General features: G+C 53.5%; 3 protein-coding genes across 7 annotated transcripts in view; 1 reads left to right on the top strand and 2 right to left on the bottom strand.

The window, feature by feature from the left end:
- CAPN15 (calpain 15) overlaps window positions 1-6,155 on the bottom strand; it is a 45,180-nt gene extending 39,025 nt beyond the window's left edge. For all 5 annotated transcript variants that reach the window (XM_065732544.1, XM_065732543.1, XM_065732547.1 and 2 more), the window contains exons 1-3: window positions 6,088-6,155; window positions 2,386-2,733; window positions 2,120-2,302 (exon numbers count right to left, since the gene is read on the bottom strand). The gene's annotated coding sequence lies outside the window, so the exon portion shown is untranslated. The remainder of the gene's footprint in view (window positions 1-2,119; window positions 2,303-2,385; window positions 2,734-6,087) is intronic.
- A 4,694-nt stretch (window positions 6,156-10,849) lies between these two features.
- On the bottom strand, window positions 10,850-12,693 carry NDUFB6 (NADH:ubiquinone oxidoreductase subunit B6). The gene is made up of 4 exons (XM_065732623.1): window positions 12,493-12,693; window positions 12,307-12,399; window positions 11,681-11,725; window positions 10,850-11,003 (listed from the first exon to the last, which is right to left on the bottom strand). Exons 1-4 carry the CDS (start codon window positions 12,670-12,672, stop codon window positions 10,935-10,937), a joined length of 387 nt encoding a protein of 128 aa, XP_065588695.1. The 5' UTR covers window positions 12,673-12,693; the 3' UTR covers window positions 10,850-10,934.
- Window positions 12,694-12,905: 212 nt separating this feature from the next.
- Window positions 12,906-17,027, top strand: EEF2KMT (eukaryotic elongation factor 2 lysine methyltransferase). The gene is made up of 8 exons (XM_065732625.1): window positions 12,906-12,983; window positions 13,059-13,130; window positions 13,218-13,298; window positions 13,426-13,527; window positions 13,782-13,915; window positions 14,768-15,075; window positions 15,813-15,959; window positions 16,590-17,027. The coding sequence occupies exons 1-8, from the start codon at window positions 12,906-12,908 to the stop codon at window positions 16,688-16,690; spliced, it is 1,023 nt and encodes a 340-aa protein (XP_065588697.1). The 3' UTR covers window positions 16,691-17,027.
- Window positions 17,028-17,565: the final 538 nt, after the last annotated feature.

Here is a 17,565-nt window from a genome sequence, read left to right as displayed (position 1 = left end):
GCAAGTCATCTCTCATCTGCAAGACGACACTCTGCTATGGCACACGAACAAGAAACCAGCACAGGAGAACTGGATGCTGGAAGTGAGAGTTCCTAACCTTTCTGAGTGGAGATCTCTGGACCAACTGCTCCAGAAGTGCTGGGGAGAAAGCACGCAGTTAGTTCCATCGTGAACAGAGAAGTTCATGACCTGCACAAGATGACTGCCTTCAACAGTGTTGAACTGGCCTTGACCCAGGAGTTCCCTCCTGGTCACTGAGAAAGGCAGATGTCAGCTGCACGTCATCAGCCACTCCAGTTCACAGAGAGTCATGGATGCCCAAGCGTAGCACAAACGCAAGGTCATACCCAAAAGGACACTGGGGATTGTATCTTCCGATCATGCTAAGCTGACAGATAAGCAGATGAAGAGCTAGCCACTGAAGAAGGGAGGGGAAGAGAGTTGCAGCAAGAAGTGCAGCCTCAGAGCCAGCAAAAGCCCAGGGCACGGACTTGAAAAGCAGTTTCAGAGGAAGAGGGAGGAGGAAATGTCCCCTGAGCACATTGTCCCCAGATGCTTCAGCCACAGCTTCAACAGAGATTAGACAGACAATAAATACGTAATTCGCCCAAACCACATCCAGTTGCATTCCTTTAGTAGAGACAAATCCCAACCTTCAGTGTACTGCCACGTCCAGAGCCAGAAAAAGCCTCCTTTCACAATGGCAGCAGACCCACGTGCCTCCTTCTCCCACTTCAAAGCAATTTAGACTTTCCTTGCTTTAATCAAGCATCATGTCCCAGTTTCCTAACAATCAACCTCAAGTTAAGCCACAACATCTCTGGCTGTGCCTCAAGCAAGCACAGGGGTAGGATGAGCCTGACAGGCAAAAGCAGCATTTGGCATTTCCATCACAATGACCAGGAGATAAAAGTATAAGGATTTCATGAGCACAGGGAACAAGGAAGGAACAGGGAGAACAAATACAAGGGGCCAAGAGAACATGGTTTCTCTGCAGGCACAGCTCAGTGCTGTAACCTTATGGAAAAGCACCAGATTCCTGCCCACCCCTCTCTCCACCTCCAGATTTCGCTTGTATCCTAACCTAAATCATTCTGAAAAACACACAAACCTTTCTCCTCACTGGCACCTTGGCTGTGCCATCTTTTCTGCCAGGAGATGATACTGTCATCTAAATGATATGGCTGGAAAAACATCTGGTGTCACATCTGGAGCAATACAGATACAACGGTGCCTGATGCCACCATGGCATTCCCCTTTCCTCACTGGAATAACCGTACTGTGTCTGCACCACCATACAGCTACACCAGAACAGCTGAAGTCACAGGACGTGTTCAATTACACAGGGCCTTAAGCAGCACTTACCCACGAGAGCAATTATTGGAACAAATATAACCATCACATGAGAAAAATGCTATGCTCCAGATGAGGGGGCTGAAAACTAGCACAGATGCCTTCAGGAAGCTGTAGCACAGCACAGCACAGCCCCAGCAGGCTGATCCACGTCCCTCCAGCACAGCCACAGGGCCCGGCCACACCAGCTCACTCAAACACAGTGAAGGTCTACACCATCAGAACACCATCCCTCTGCATGGGGTGCCCCGGGCATGTCCTGAGCACAGGCTCAGCCTGGTACCCATCACCTGGCCCTGCAGAACGGGCTCTGACCCACCAAGCTAAAAGCAGCCAAGCTGCAGGAGGCACAAAAGAAAAAGCCCCTTGCTGTGCCCGTGCTGGGAACTGCCACAGCACTGCGGTTAAACGCAATGCAGAATTCCTTCCATTAGTTTTCCCACCCATGCGTCGCCTCATATACATCCTCAGTCAGTCATGAAGGTTCCACGGCTTAAGGTCCTGGATGACCACACGCTTTCTCTTCCACTCTCAGTTTCCTCTTCATTGTGAGACAAACAGTGTCAGACAGCATCCCAACCCATAAGAGCTCACGGCCCTCACACAGACACAGACAGGAGAACACTTAGAGACAGAATTAAAACAAGAAAGATAAGTGGTGCAAGAGAGAAGAAGCAGGGTTAACCACGCTCACAAAACAGAGGAGAAAAGGCCTTTTTCCTTCCAGTCCCTCCCAGCCCAGCGCAGAGCCAGAAAATCCTCTCACCCAAAGCAGTTCAGCTCTGAGGGTCCGGTGCCCGGTTGGTGTGAGCTCAGCCTGGTGTCCCCGGAATGCAACGGCTGCTGCTGGCGCCAGCTGCACGGCGTGCTTTGAGGAGCATGCTAGATGGTCTGCACAGAGCCCTGGCAACGTGCTGCGCCTGCCAGCAAGGACAGCAGCTGCACCAGGCTGGGGAACAGAGAGGAGAGACACGTCAGAACAAGGGCTGCTCAGACTGAGGGCTGATGGGCATCGCACCTGCAGACACCAACCTCACATGTTGGGTCACTCAATTGGTGTCCGCTTGAACTACAGCTCCCAGAAGGCTCCGTGCTTCCTGCAGCATCAGGCTGGTGCTCAGTCCCACCCGGAGACACGGCTCGGTCCGCCTCTGAGCAGGCTCACGCTCTTCACTCGTGGTTTCAGCTCCTTCAGCTGTGATTTATTGGCCTGCTCTCCTGCAAGCAAGGCTGCTGCTCAGCGCCGTGCTGGTAACGCAGTGCCTCACGATGCCGCAGGATCCTGACCGTAAGGGATCGGGGCAGCTCTTCCCAACGAGCAGCAGGACGAGATTCCCCCGGAGAGCTGCACGCAGGGCGGGCTGGAGGGGCACACTGCCTCTGTTCAAACGGAGAGACACGTTAACTGCCCTGCACAGCCAGAGCATCCGCAGCACTTACAGCTACTGCAAACTGCTGAACACAAATGCATTATGCCAGACGTGCCCTCCCCATCCCCAGAAGGTACGGGGTCTGAACAGCAGCCCCAGCAAAGCCAGCCAGCCCCCATCCCACAGGACATTTCCCAGCACCCCTCCACACTCCCTGCCCTCGGAGCAACGTGTTACAGTGAAATTCACACTGCCTTCTTTGGGACAAGCTTCTTTCATTAAGACAGAGTGACAAGAACCCTTGTCCATCACCGTCTGGCTTGCTGGCATGCTTTTGCTGTCTCTATTTTAGATTGGGGAGGAGGCAAAAAAGGTTTGAGCCAGAACACTGCCATCACTGAGACTTCTGGGGGGTGTGAGAGCAGCACAGGAGAGGGACAGCCCCTGCTCTGCACCCGTCAGCTCTCCCCATCAGCCACATTGCTGCTGAGGTCAGTTACAGCCAATTCACAGATTTTTCTCTCCTTGCACAGCACAGAGAAAGTGGGAAAAGGACGACCTGTGCCAACAGCTGGGCCAGCAGCACGTGCTGCTAACAGCAGCAAGCCAGCACGAGAAGAACGCTACGGAGCAGGCAAGAGATGCTGCTGAGGGATGAGCAGAAAGTAATTGATTGATTACGTTTGAAGGGACCACCCTGACCCTTTCAGCCCAAGGCCCTGCACGGCACAGGCTGCACAGGGAACACCAGCCAGCAGCACCGCGCTCATGGCAAAGCCGTAGGTCTACGAGACAGCGAGATGAACACGGCAGGGCAGAGCACCCCATGGCTGCTGACACCACACTGCATCATTCTCCTTGCAGGAGACGTGTCCACATGTGCACTGTCCGGGAAGAGAAACCGCTTAACTCCCAGAAGCTTAAAGCCCTTCTGCTGCACCGAGAGCCCAAGCACCGCCGGCTCAGCCTCCGGATGCAGGCACACACAGGTCCCCATCCCCTCCCAATGCCAACGCCAGGCAGGACCCAGCACTGAGTTCTACAAAAGGGGCCACGTCGCAGGAACATGAGAGCTCTTTCTTTTTCATGAGCACATTTTAGAGCCCATACTGCCAGCAAAGCATGCAGGCACACACCTGAGCACAGACACGGTTCCAATGCCGCTTTTAACGTAGGAGCCTGAAGACTCAGGGGGTTGTAGAAATCAAACTTGATCATCTCAAGCTGGCAAAAATAACCCTGTGTTCCCTCAAGTTATTTTCTTTTCAGCGATGCAGGGTACAGCACAATAGGAAATAGCAGCACTTATGTACTCAACCTCCAGAAACCCGAAGGGCCAATTCCAGCAGCGCACGGCGGCTCTCCAACCCTCCCTGATCTATCTGCAGGAGTCAGACCGAAAAGCACACTGCCCCCAAGCCAGCCAGCAAAACCCACGTCCTGCTAATTGCATCAATAGAAATGCATTATCTCGGCTGTCAAACATCAGCTGGATGAGCGGGACCGCGCTCTGCGACGTAAACGCAGAAAAACAATTGTGCTTTCTGCTGGTGACACATTTCTTCAGATCTTATTTCCTTCCCAGAGCTTCCCCTTCTGCCCAGGCAGCCGGGCAGCAGTGTTTTATTTTCCAGAGCGGGGGGAAATGGCAAAAAAAACCCTCTCCTTGCCTTTAAAATCAAGTGTGAGCAAGCTCTGGGAACAATCCCATCATTTCCCACCATCCAAGACAAGAATGCATGGGGAGGGAGAGCTCTGAAGGCAAGAGGGAAATGTTCCTCATGCACAGCCAGCAGCTCTCCTGCCTTCCTCAGCTGCCCTGGCTGAAAACAAGGTGAGCAGCACCCCTTGGTGCAGCCAAGTGCAGGCAGATCTAGAAGCACACCATGCTGAGCAGGGGGATGATGGTGGAAAAGGGGGAGGAAGTTCCCAGCTGCCACATCCAACCCATAGAAGTAGCTTTCCCAATGCTGTACTACGTGGGACCTTCCTCAGAGCCCCATGTTCCAGCAAAGCAGCTCGTTGGGACAGCGTGAGTGCTGCTCGCTATGAGCACTGCCCCAGCAGGGAAACACTGTGGTTGGGTGCGAAGGGCCCCCCCAGGCCCAGCCCTGCCACGGGCTGGCTGCCTCCACCAGCTCAGGTGGGGGCCTCCCCAGCTCTGAGCAGCAGTGCCAGTGCTTCTCTGCCCTCTGAGCGAAGAATTTCCTCTTCAAATCTCACCCAAACCTCCCCTCTTTTGGCTTGAAACCCTTCCAACTTGCCCGTGTCACATAAAAAGTGGCTCTTCCTCCTATTTATCAGCTCCCAGTCTGTTACACAGCCGCCTCTGGACTCCTGGGTCTCCTAGCCAAAGCCCACAGAACCTCTGGGACAGCCAAAAGCAGTGGATTTCCCCCACAGTAAAGCCCCTCGCTCCCAGCCACAGGCTTTGGGCCATCCCCTAAACAGACACAGCCCCCAGCGGCCCAGTCCCACCAGGAGCTCGCCCCATCCCTCAGCCACTGCCAGGCCGGGCAGCACGCCCAACTTTTTGTTTCATCCTTCCTAGATTTGTGCAGCTTTAGCACTTTTGCTTTACTCCAACTCCAAAGTGATGCACGCCTCGGGCTCCCGTATGCTCCAAGTCACCAGACTGAACCCACAGCTCCCGTTCCCTGACCAAGCAGTCTGCCCTGGCAGGCTCTGAGTCACATGAAACCTCCACCAAAGGGCTCCGCAGCCTCAGGGCCCACCTGGGGAAGAGGCCGCATCAGCATCGGACACGAACAGCAGCTGATGCGACTCGCAGCCAGCCGACACCCCCAGTTACCTGAAACCACGGCACTTCTGTGCCACCACACACCGTGACAGAGACGCGTCCACACCGGAGCCGAAGGACGGCAGCACCAGGTGTTCACCGGCAGCTCCTTCCCCCCGCAGAGCCCGGCAGGGCGGGCAGGGGCTCCACCGCGAGCACAGGAGGCCGCGATCCGTCGCTCCGACGGACGGGCACCGCGCTCAGGCCCCGCTGCTTCCCGGGGCATCGCTCCATCCGTCCACACCGCGGGCCCTCCGAGCGCGGCTGAGATCTCAACCGGGGGAACCGACCCGACGTGCGGAGCACAGCACGCGGCTCCAGCGCGGTCCCGTTGAGCCCGGACACCCCCCCCCCCCACGAGGGCGGCCCCTCGGAACGGCCCCGGGGCGGCACACGGAGCCCCGCGCAGCGCAGCCCGAAGGCCGGCAGCTCGGCAGCGGGCAGCCCCGCTCGGAGCCGCTGTCCCCGCTCGGCCAACAGGTGGTGCGGGCGGCCCGGGCCCGCTGCGGGGAACGCGGCGGCTCCGTGCGGCCGCGGCTCCCGGAGGCCCCCGGCCCCGCTTACCTGGGCGGCCCCGCACTTCCCGCCGGGCGCAGTAACTTCTCCCCCTCTTCCTCTTCCTCCTCCTTCTCTCCCCCGCCCGCCCTCCGCGGCGCACGGCCGCTCCGCCGCCGCCGCCGCCTTCCTCCCGCTCCTCCGCCGGCCCGGCCTTGCCCCAGAGTCCCCACGCCCGCCCTTACGCCGCCGCCGTGGCGTAGCGCCCCATCCCGCCCTCCGGACGCTACGGCGCGGAAACGGCGCAGAGGCCGTCGTGAATAGCGCGGGAGGACTACAAGCCCCGAGCGGCGCCGCGCGGCGGCAATGGAAGGCGGAGCGGGGCGCGCCGGGAGCCGAGCGCCGGGGGCGGGGACTGCAGCGCTCGGGCCGGGCCGAACCGGGCCGGGGCCGACCCCGCGGCGGTGCCTCGTTGAACAGCACCGGCTCTGGTAGCGCTGCCGAGCCGCAGGAGGCGGGGTTGGGCACAGTGCCCGGAGCTGAGATCGGAACCCCGGGGCTCAGCGTTCCCGTGCTCCGTACCCGCCCCGGCCGCTTCGCCGGGAGCTGCCTATGCTGCTAATTACGCCTCTTAATGACCTGGCGATTGCACGAAGAAAAACGGGGTTTAGCTCCGGGATGCCTCGGGCCTCCGTCCACCGGGAGCGTCTGCGGACACCGGTGGCCTCAAACCCCGAGCCGTCCCCCCCCTCCCCGCTCCGACGGCCCAGCACTGCCCCGGGGGGGCACAAAGATGCTCAGAGGGCTGGAGCACCGCTACGAAGACAGGCTGAAGGAGCTGGGCTTGTTCAAAGAAGGCTGCGGGGTGACCTCATTGCAGCCTTTAAGGAGCCTATAAACGGGAGGGGAGTCAGCTCTTGGAAAGGGTGGATAACAGCAGGACGAGGGGAAATGGTTTTAAGTTGAGGGAGGGAAGATTTAGGCTGGATGTCGGGGGGAAGTCCTTTACCGTGAGAGCAGTGAGGTGCTGGAACGGGCTGCACAGACAGGCTGTGGATGCCTCATCCCTGGAGGTGCTCAAGGACAGATTGGTGGGGCCCTGGGTGACCTGGTGTAGTATGAAATGGGGAGGTTGGTGGCCCTGCCTGTGGCAGGGGGTCGGAGATCCATGATCCTTGAGATCTCTTCCAACCAGTGTGAAGCTCTCTGCTCAAGCACCCAGGGGAAAGATTACAGCAGTAAAACATTTGGAGGACCTGGATGAACCCTTCCTAAAGACAACACAGGGACCAAAAGCTGAAGAAAGAGCTTTTCCTTCCCTTATCTCACCGTAGGAAGGAACTGCTCATTGTTTTGATGTGTTTATCCATAGGCACTTCTTGCAGAGGCACTCCCTTCCTTCTTTGGGTGTGAACCATGGGCAGTGCAGTCCCAGCTGCCATCGTGTCCCAGTAGGTTCCACGGACTGGGGAGGTCATGGGGAGCAGCGCAGCAATGCCTGACTGTCTGACCCAAGGACACCACCCTAAGAAGGCCAGGGGGGGTTGCCCTGTCAGGATGCCCCGTGGGAGGGCAAAGCGGGGTTTGAAGTAACATCACTGACTGTGTGGTGGTGGCCATTTCAAGTAGGACATTCACTGTCAGCTATAAAAGGAGCTTGGGGGCTCAGCTCAGTGTCTGCACATGGGGTACCCCAGGTGCCCCACATGCCCGCACATCTGCCACACGTGACACAAGGACTATTGGGATGTCCTTCCTCTAGATAGCTTTGGCCTTACTGAGTAACAGCTGGAGACAAAGAGTCCCCATATTGCCAAAAGCACCCACTCAGGTGCCAACAATTCAGTCTAGTCCCTTTTTACTGAACCACAGAATACCCCAAGTTGGAAGGGGCCCACAGGGCACTCAGCGGCACCGCAGGGTACACTGCTGGCGCGTATTCAGCTCACTGCCATCAGAACTCCCAGTCCTCCTTTCCTGGGGCTGCTCCCCACCTCTCGTCCCCAATCTGTGCATGCAGCCAGAGCTGCCCCACACCAGCACAGCCCCCAGCCTTGCTCGGGCTGATTGCCCGTGTATTCCAACACCATATCCATGTGGCATAAGACCCAGCTTGCAATGTCCAGCTCTGCTGCTGCAGTGAGGATGGGATGGCACCATCAGCTCAGCCTTCTGTCTTCAGAAAACACACAACCAGCTCTGCACAGACACAAAGCAGCTTCAAGTCCTGGATGAACGCTTGTGTGTTCTGCTATGAACTCACATCACCTCATTTTAGATGTCTACACTGAGGCATTTAAATTGTACTGACCACCAAGTGTTTGTCTCTGAGCAATGGAGAAAGGCAATTGCAGAGGTGGATTCCACTTATTACAGCACCTGAGATAACGACAGAAATAGGAACTTGATTTCAGGAGAATCAAGTGTTCAGCCAACGCAGCGGAGGCATCAATATTTCAGTGGCACAGCACTCCTGGAAACAGATGCCTTACAGCACTGAATGCTGTGCAGAGGGTAAATGTCACCCACAGCTCTGTCCTAATCACACCTGACCATGTCATCCCAGAAAGCAGCTAGCTGCACTCAGGCACAGTAAGCCCTCTGTCTGAGCATGTGACCCACTGCCTATTTGTGAGGAGATCTTCCTCCATGTGTCCTTAAGTTGCGTTGCACAAAGCCTTATGCTATAAAAGGTGCAAAGAATATGCAACTTTTGACTAAAAATCTATTTGTGTGTGTGTGTGTGTGTGTGCGTGCAGGTATGTAGTAGATGCACTCACATGCATACATGTGCATGGGGTTCTATGTGTAACACAAAGGGCACTGAAGATAGCAACACTGTACAAACCCCAAATCATTTTCATCTCAATGTCGATATAATGCATCACCCACATTTAGCATGAGAAGTACGTAAGACTCAGAAAGATTTGAGGTAAACCCCCAAGTAAGAATCACCCTGTGTTTGAACAGAGGAATATTCATCGCACAGAAGCAACACGCTTTTAGCACTGCAACGGTCCTGCTCACTGCGTGGCACACACTGCCTTCTTCAGTGGGACAGTCATGGTGGAGATGATCAATTCTTCTGCAATAATAATTAGCTCTCCTGCTGTAACTGCCCCACGACATGCTCTTCGTCATGTATTACCTTTTCTGTGGGGTTGTGACAGGCAAATCCCTCTCTGTTCTGGACAGTGGTATCTGTTCCCCTCCCATGGCCACCCCAGGACCCCACATTCCAGCTCTACAAGCACTGGTTGACCCAGGACACCAGTTCTTGAGACCTGGGACTAAGTCTGTGTCCTAGGACAGTCACTGGAGCCTCACATCCTGGGGACATGGGCGATTAGGGGGAGACTGTCAGCTCCCCTAGGATGGGGACCTAGGGAGCTGTGATGTCCACAGAACTCAGGAGGTACAGTGAATGCCTTGCACACCCAGGAGATCTTTCACTACAGGTGAGGAGTGTGTTTCCCTGGGGGCCTGGGGCACCCCAAGCAGTCCCTCATTTGTGTGGCAGGGTACCAGGATGCTCCCAGGGATATGGGGCATCCCCAGGAGTCACTCACCTTGGAGGTGGCGGGCTAGGATTTATCCTTGGAGCCAGACACGTGTATCTGGGGGACAAGGGATGCCTCACTGCCCACAGAGTCATTGGGGCTGGCCAGGCACAGCAGCAAGTTGGTGCAGGAGAAGGTCTGCTTCAGGCTGTACCCACTTTGGGAAGAGCTGATCCTGGGCAACTCCGCACTAGGGGAGCTGACACACCGTGGGGCAGTGACCCCCACTGTTGTGGCCAGAAAGCACCACACCTCAGCCATCCATGAGACCCTTCCAACCCCTCCATTACCCCTGCTGGCCCCTACTGCCACCAGTAACCCTCCACACACACGTTATCTCCCTGCTCTACTTTGCCCTGTTTCCTCCAGGGACCCTCTAGCTTCCCAAGGGTACCCCTCCCCTGCAGGGATCCTGCTGTTCCCCCCTGCCCCCAGTGCTCCCTGCAGCCAACAACCACCATCCTTCACTCCTCTGCTCCCTGTATCACAGTGGCCCACACTGAGCTGCTTTTTACCTTGTGGAGGAGATATCTGCATATGTGGTGGGGGCCTGGAGGTAGATTAAAGTAGATTAAAGGCTGGTGTTTGCCAGCATTAAGTGCCATGGGTTGTAGGGGACAGTGAGGGCAGGAGGACTCCAAGTCAGGAAAGGCTGGAGACAGAGCAAAGTGCTAAAGGTGAAGGAGTAAAGAATTTTGGCTTAGTTCTTCAGAACCTCATCTCCCTACTCCTCTTCAAACAAACAAATGGATCAACCTTTTGGGATGACTCAGGAACCTCTGCTCTCCTTCCCAGTTGGATTCTTTGGGCAGACTAAACCTCATCACATTTATTTGTATGCTGGGATGGGGAGGTTGGTGGGGCTATGCAGTGGTGCCACTTCTGCTGCCCTGTGTTGGCTGGGACATGGGGTGACACAGGGGGAAGCTTAATTTTCACTGCAAGTCTCTATCAGAGGTCGGCAGAAGAGGGTTTGCTGCACTGGTGGTAGAGGACAGCTGTTGTGTGCAAGTGTGCAGGAGCTTGCCATGACACCCCTCCTCTGAGCAGACTATTGCTCAATTCCCAGCAATCTATACTGTCTCTGATGTTACTGTAAAGCCCATGTGGCTCTACTGCCAGGCCAGATAAAAAAGGAATGGGGAGGATGGGGGAAAATTACTGGGGCTTAGCAATAAACCTCACTGAAAGCAAAAGAAACTTCCAGGCGAGTACCAACTGGAACAGTCTGGACTAACGAGAAAGTAAATGACAGAAAAGAGGAGGCGATGCAGAATACAGACTCTTTTATGGAAGAGGAAACACTTCTGGCTGCAGCTCTTGCCTTCCTCGCTGAAGGAAGTCAGCCCTCAGCTGTCAGTGGTGCCCATCGGGTTCGTCTGCCAGAGGAGGAATGATTTCTCCCGTCTCTAAAATTCTGTCCCCCTGTTGGGATGAGAGAACACAGTGAGGTTTTCTCCTGTACTTTTTAATTAAGCGGTGACTGTCCCACTTCTGAACAAGAACTCTTACTTCAGTTTCTTCAGAACACTGTAATTTCAGCGTTTCTCAAGATGCAGCCACAACACCATAGCCATATTTTCAGAAATCTGTTCTTGCTTCACCCTTCTGAGGCCACAGAAAAGCAGCCAGGTATTTAAATAAGTACTGTTTTAAAAAGGTATGCTAGATTTGCAGCACTGCACAACTACCTTCAACACAGCACCACCCCAGTGATCTCCAACAGTCTGTAATGCAACAGCACGTGGAGAGCTGCATAACCTCTGAGCAGAACCAACCCAATGCCTGACTCTGGTGAGCCCTCTGCGGTCTCTGTGTGCCCCTCCAGTGACAGAAGCCACTCCAGACACTACCAGAGCCCTGGAAGGGGATGCTGGTGTTTTCTGCTCAGAGCAGGCAGAACTGTCAGCCCATCTGCTCTAAGGGCAGAACTGTACCCATTGTGCAGTGCTGCTTCAGGATGAGCTGCCTTGTGAGCATCAGGTGCCTCCTTCTAGAAATCCTCCCTGCACAGCTGCTGCACCAACCCCACTTCTGAAGCCACCCTTTCTCTGCCACTGTTTTATAAAGCTAGAAGATAGTACAAGTGTTAATGGACTTACTGGGAATATGGCTGGATTTGACATAACGATACCATACGGCTTTTTCTGAAAGCATAGAGAAGGAGAAAGAAAAAGAAACATCACCCAGATGAGGTATAAAGAATTTCCAAAACAGAGTATAACACTTCTAAAGCACATGCTCTGTTGAGAACAATGCTCACTAGTTTACATTCTTCCCTCTAGCTAACAAAACACCCAAGCCTAACAAAATACTGCCTCTCCAGACAGAAGAGACATAGAAATGGGAGCTCTACCCCAACATTAGGTCACTGCATCTTTCCCTCCCACACCAACAGCTGCAGCCCAGCTGCCCCAACATCTCCCAGGAACAGTGACTATAACGAAACTATAGCAGGGTTGGGTTGGAAGCCCATCTGGTTCCATGCTGTGGGCTGTCTGCCCTTCCGACAGCTCAGGCTGCCCAGGGCCCATCCACAGCCATGGGCAACCCCAGGGACGGGCACCCCCAGCTTTGGCCAGCTTTTCCCCCCTCTTTTAGTTTAAATCTGTTCCCTCTTATCGCATCGCTCTCCACCCCTGTAAAAATCCCTTCCCACTCCTGCTTAAAAACTGCTCCCTTTAGGCATTGGAAGGTGAGGTCTCCCCAGCCCCGCGGCGCTACGCACCGAGACATGGTACTTCACGTAGTAGTGGAGGAGCCAGGCGGGGATCAGCACCCGCAGCACAAAAAAGCCGCTGGCTTGGTAGGCCTTGAACACCTGCGGGACAGCGGAACGGGGCTCAGGGCCGGGGGCTCAGGGCCGGGGGCTCAGGGCCGGGGGCTCAGGGCCGAGCCCCCCCTCCCCGCTCACCTTCTGCCGCCAGAGGCCGCCGGGCTGCAGGAAGCGCTCCCAGAAGGTGGCTACGGGCCCCAGCCGCCGCTCCGGCAGCACGGGCTCCCGCTCGCTCAGCTCCTGATCTCGCAGCCAGCGGCGCCGCAGGACGCGGAGCTGCTGCAGCCGCAGTTTCTCGTCCGGGGTGTAACCGCCCATGGCGCCGCAGGGCCCGGCCCTCAGCGGGCACCGTGTCCTTAGCGATGGCGCGGAGCATTGACGTCATCACGCCGCGCCGGAAGCGAAGCTCCCCGTCGTCGGGGCCGCAGCCGCGAGAGCGGGTTTCTAACCGGAGGGTCGTGGGTTCGAGTCCCCGTTCAGGCAGCAGCGCTGCTCTTTTTTGCCTCTCTCCGTTGGTGGCGGCGGGGTCGGGGCACGGCGGCCTCGGGGGGATGGAGGAGCAGGAGCTGGGGCTGCGCTTCCAGCGGCACTTCCTGGCGGCGCGGCAGCTCCGCGGCATGCCCTGGGCGGTGAGCTGGGCCGGGGGTCGCGAGGGCTCGGTCCCCCTCGTCCTGCGCTTCAGCTCCGCTCTCGCTGTGCTTTAGGAATTGGAGCAGCGGTTGAGGGCCGCCCCGGAGCGCTCGCAGTCGTCCTTGCTCACAGCCATCCTGCACCAGGTACGCCGTGTTTCCGGCTCTCCGTCAGTGCCCCGGCTTCGGAGCACTCCGTCGGCCCCGCGTTCAGCCGCGGTTTTATCGTTTCAGACCGTCCTGCACCCGCTGTGTGTGCGGTACCCCCCCCCCGCCTCCTACAGACGGCTCTTCCTCGCCGAGCTCATTCAGAAGGTAGCGCTCGCTTTGCAGGCTGCTCGCAGCTCTTCGCCCCATCTCCTTACTTCGGCGTTTAAGTGCTCGGTTTTTGTTTTGTGACGCGGTTTGATGGCTGAAGCTCTGCCCTGGGCTCTTTTCACAGCACGAAAGCACGGCAGCCGACCCCCTGGATGAGCTGTACGATGCACTGGCACGTGTCTTAAACGAGGAAGAGTCCGCTTATTGCTACAAAAACTACTTACTGGTAATAACTGTCAATACTGCTCTATGCCACGTCACTTTTAACAATTTAAAGTAAGCAGCAGGTGGCTCCGAGCACCTGTCCCTGCTTGGTGCTTGGCGACCTCTGGAGGTCTCTTCCAACTCAGAGCAATTCTGTGACTCTGAGAGGCAAAGTGTAGGTGATAAAATCACCTCCAGGAGCCCAGAGTGCTTGCAGCCCTTTTTTCCAGGCTGCTGTACTGCTGTCTTTGCTGACCTGCCTCTCTCCCTCTCCAGCCCTCAGGAGAACCCGTGACCCTTTCTGAGAGCGTGGCCATTATCTCTCAAGGAACCACGGGGCTCATCACGTGGGATGCTGCTCTGCACCTCGCTGAGTGGGCAGCAGAGAACCCCGTGGTTTTCAGAAACAGGTAACAGCAGCATCACGGGCAGAAATGGGGTTTGGTGGTGGCTAACAGCTGCCCTCTTCCTGTTCTGCAAGTTTACCTTTAGTTCAGGAGATGAGTTCGTAGCTACTTTAAAAGGGGCTTTGAGATGAAAAGCGTTACACTGCATATTCTGATCCGCTCTGTAATGTAGGCTGTTAAATTTCAGCTTACACATGGTCTGACCAGTAACTTACAACAGAATCCCAGCATGGTTGGGTTGGAAGGAGCCTTACAGCCCACCCAACCCCTGCTGTGGGCTGTCAGCCACAGCTCGGGCTGCCCAGGGCCCCACGCACAGCTCTGGGCACCTCCAGGGGTGTGGCACACACAGCTCTGGGCAACCTGTGCCAGTGCCTCACTGCTGTTACTGTAAATAACTTATATCCAGTCTAAATGTTCCTTTGAGTTTGAAACCATTTCCCTTGGTCCTATCACAACAGATCCTGCTAAGGAATCTGTCCCTTTCTTTAGATACTGAAAGATGCTTTGTTGTGCACAGGAGCGGGCAGTTCTGGGCACAGGTTCAGCTAAATTAAGTTTAAGTAGATGGAGATAACTGCTGCAGAAGACCACAACTAGGTGGAATGTTTCTTACCCCTATGATAGAAGTGCTTTGTATGGAAAAGCAGGAGACATAATTCCAGCAATTAATTCTTATAACTGCATCTTGTTTGCCAACTTTAGCAGTTACTTGAAACTACCATTAGATTGTAGAGGGTTTGCTCAAAACCTGAGATAATCCGTGTCTGAATTCGCCTATAGATATACTGGGAGTATTCTGATTTCGTAGCTCAGAGTCCTAATCAATACTTATTTTACACCATTAACCTTTAGGACAGTCTTGGAGTTAGGAAGCGGAGTCGGCTTCACTGGACTTGCAATCTGCAAAACCTGCAATCCCAAGACATACATATTCAGTGATTACCACCACTGCGTTCTCAAACAGCTGAGAGAAAACATCTATTTGAACGGCTTTACCCTGGAGCCTGAAACTGTGAGTGCAGCCCAGGCAGAGTGCCAAGGGCAGGAGGCAGAAGGGAAGAAATACCAACAACCCCAACTCATCGTAGCAGAGCTTGACTGGGGTTCAGCTACAGAAAAGCAACTGCTGGGTCTGCAGGCAGACATCGTCATCGCAGCAGGTACCTCTCCCTGCTGGCCATGCCTGACTTTGCAGCATCGTGCAGGAGTAAGCAGCCATAAACACAAAGATATTTGTGTACACGGCTCAGACAGCCCTACCTCAGCTACGGTGCCTGGAGAAATGTCTCCCAGCTCGCTGCACCAGTTTGTCTTTTTTCAGCTGTTCAGCAGTTTACCTGACACCAAAGAGCAAATTAGTTTTCCTTTCTGCATGTTTTAAATCCAGAAACAAGATAAACCTGCCACTTTTCAGACCCTCATAATTTTAACTGGAATCCTCAGCATTCTCATGAGGGATAACACTGAAAACAACTTTTGTTTTATAATTTGCTTATGCACAAATGTTGAGGGAGCTTGTACAAAGCTACTAACAGAAAGGCTAGCAAAAATAAAATTACATCACAGTACTACAGGATTTCATTCCTCAACATAGTGGCTTTCCAAAGCAAAAATCGTTAAGAATTCAGGTATAGAAATGACAAAATGTAACAACTGTAGTCAAAAGCATCACACGATACATTAAATATGTGAATTAGGGACTGATAGTGAAGGCACTCTGTTGTGGCATACAGAACAGAATGTATACTAAAATCTCTTCTTGGAAATGTTTAACCTCTCAGTTTAAAAGAAATATATCCTTCCTCCTGCAGGTGAATATTTTATCTTTTCTGTTCTGTAGCTTGCTTTCAGCTCATTTCTTAATAAAAATTGAGTATTTCCCTCTTTTCCCATGCAGATGTGGTATATGATCCAGAGGTAACTTTATCCCTTATTGGTATGCTACAGAAGTTCTCCACTTTAAGAGCAGATAGAAAACCTGAGGTCTATATTGCTCTGACAGTCCGTAACCCGGACACTTATCACCTGTTCCAGGCTGAACTTGGTAGGTGCCTTTTTTGTTAACTGGATCAATGGACTTGGCCTCTCTCCCAATTACTTAACCTGCAGTGGAGATGAAGTTTTGGTTTTTTTTGCAATGGGTATTATCCAGTGGGTATTATCCTTGGATTCAGGAGAGCTTTGCCTCAGAGCAGTAACCCTCCTGCATGGATTTGATCAGGAAGTCAGACGTCTCAGCTTTTTGCTGCATCCTGTCACAATTCTTATTTGTGACAGCATCAGTTTGAGGCAGATTACAGGTTTGGTGCTAATAGGAAAGCCTGTGAGGGTTAAGCCTGAAACAGGAAAAAACCTGGGCTGCACTGTAACTGTGAGAGCACTTAAACGTGGCCTGCAACTTGTAACTGTTCTTTGAGGGTTTAAAAACAAGTAAAGGGGAGAGATGCAGGACTTCTCTTTGTACACTTCAAAAACCAATCTTCTGTGGCCATTCAGGTGTACAGCTGGACCACAGGGGTTGGCTAATTAACAAAATAATGCTCAGTGCTTAGCACAAGCATGTCTGCTGCCTCCTTACCTGCATGTGGATATCTCACTGTACAGAACTTGACATGCAACGTCTGCTCTTTATTTTCTCAAGCAGAAATATGATTCCCAGTGTTTCTCTTTGCAGATAAAGCTGGGATCAGATGGCAGATTCTTCCAGCCCACAGCAACAGGATTCTCCTCCACGATACACAGCCAAACGTAACTATCCTGCAACTATTCATGTAGATTTGGTAAATACAGCACAGGTTTTCAGAGGAGCAGGAACTATCTCATCCTTGCAACAAGTCTGTTTTAAATTCAAGGAACATACTGAGAGGCGTGCACCAAGAATCCCCTGTATGCATGAGCTGTTGTCAAAATGAGTTATGTTTCTTCCTGCGGTTGCCAGCGTGCGTGCAAGCAAGCAGCTGCTCCTTGTAATAAGCATCTGTGCACCACAAGCTGTAGAGAAAAATGCCCTCATCGTGAGGCACTTTGATTCTGCAGAACTGAACTGAATTATTTAAATGAAATTTTGATTTGTTAACAACACAGACTCATCCTGTGCTCCTGAGGGTGCACATCTCACACTGATGAGGGAGTAGAACAGTTTTGTAATAAACATTTTTAATACTAAATTCAGTTGTAATGGATGTCAGCTTTTGTACCTGCAACACTGCAATGTGTGTCATCCCAGAACGACGTGAGTAATACTTACAGAATATGCAGAGTGTCACAGATTACATGATGCTGTAGGAGGAGGTAACAGATTCTACCACAGATCAGGAGCATCTCCTCTGCAGTGCTGACAAAAATCAGAGCTTGCTTTGCATTTCTTTCACACAAGAACTATCACTTTCACAAGATGAAGAATTTAGCTTACCTGTTTAACTTCACATAATCCCTTAGCCAGTTTGCCATTGGACAGCATTAATCTTGAAGCAGAACTGAATGTGTTATTTTCTCCACTTTTGATTTCCATTTCTATATGCTTTTTCAGAAGCTACTTTAAGAAAATGAAGAAATACATTCACTTCCTCCTCCTAGTAGTAACTGGGAGAGAACAGAAGACAGATAACTTGAAGAAACATTCTTCAAGCTGAAGAAGCCCACGACTACTG

Source organism: Cyrtonyx montezumae, unplaced genomic scaffold (genome assembly GCF_038088225.1).
Source record: "Cyrtonyx montezumae isolate F1298 unplaced genomic scaffold, pur_monq_1.0 scaffold_16, whole genome shotgun sequence".
NCBI lineage: Eukaryota > Metazoa > Chordata > Aves > Galliformes > Odontophoridae > Cyrtonyx > Cyrtonyx montezumae.
Note: the sequence above shows the minus strand (reverse complement) of the source record. Positions and strands in the feature narration are given on the sequence as shown.

Excerpts from the sequence above, each read along its gene's own strand:
- NDUFB6 (XM_065732623.1), bottom strand. The coding sequence starts at position 12,672 with ATGGGCGGTTACACCCCGGACGAGAAACTGCGGCTGCAGCAGCTCCGC. Across the intron at positions 12,400-12,492 it reads GCGGCCTCTGGCGGCAGAAG|GTGTTCAAGGCCTACCAAGC; the intron begins GTGAGCGGGGAG and ends GCTGTCCCGCAG. Across the intron at positions 11,726-12,306 it reads ACGTGAAGTACCATGTCTCG|AAAAAGCCGTATGGTATCGT; the intron begins GTGCGTAGCGCC and ends CTATGCTTTCAG.
- EEF2KMT (XM_065732625.1), top strand. The coding sequence starts at position 12,906 with ATGGAGGAGCAGGAGCTGGGGCTGCGCTTCCAGCGGCACTTCCTGGCG. Across the intron at positions 12,984-13,058 it reads TCCGCGGCATGCCCTGGGCG|GAATTGGAGCAGCGGTTGAG; the intron begins GTGAGCTGGGCC and ends GCTGTGCTTTAG. Across the intron at positions 13,528-13,781 it reads GCTACAAAAACTACTTACTG|CCCTCAGGAGAACCCGTGAC; the intron begins GTAATAACTGTC and ends CTCCCTCTCCAG.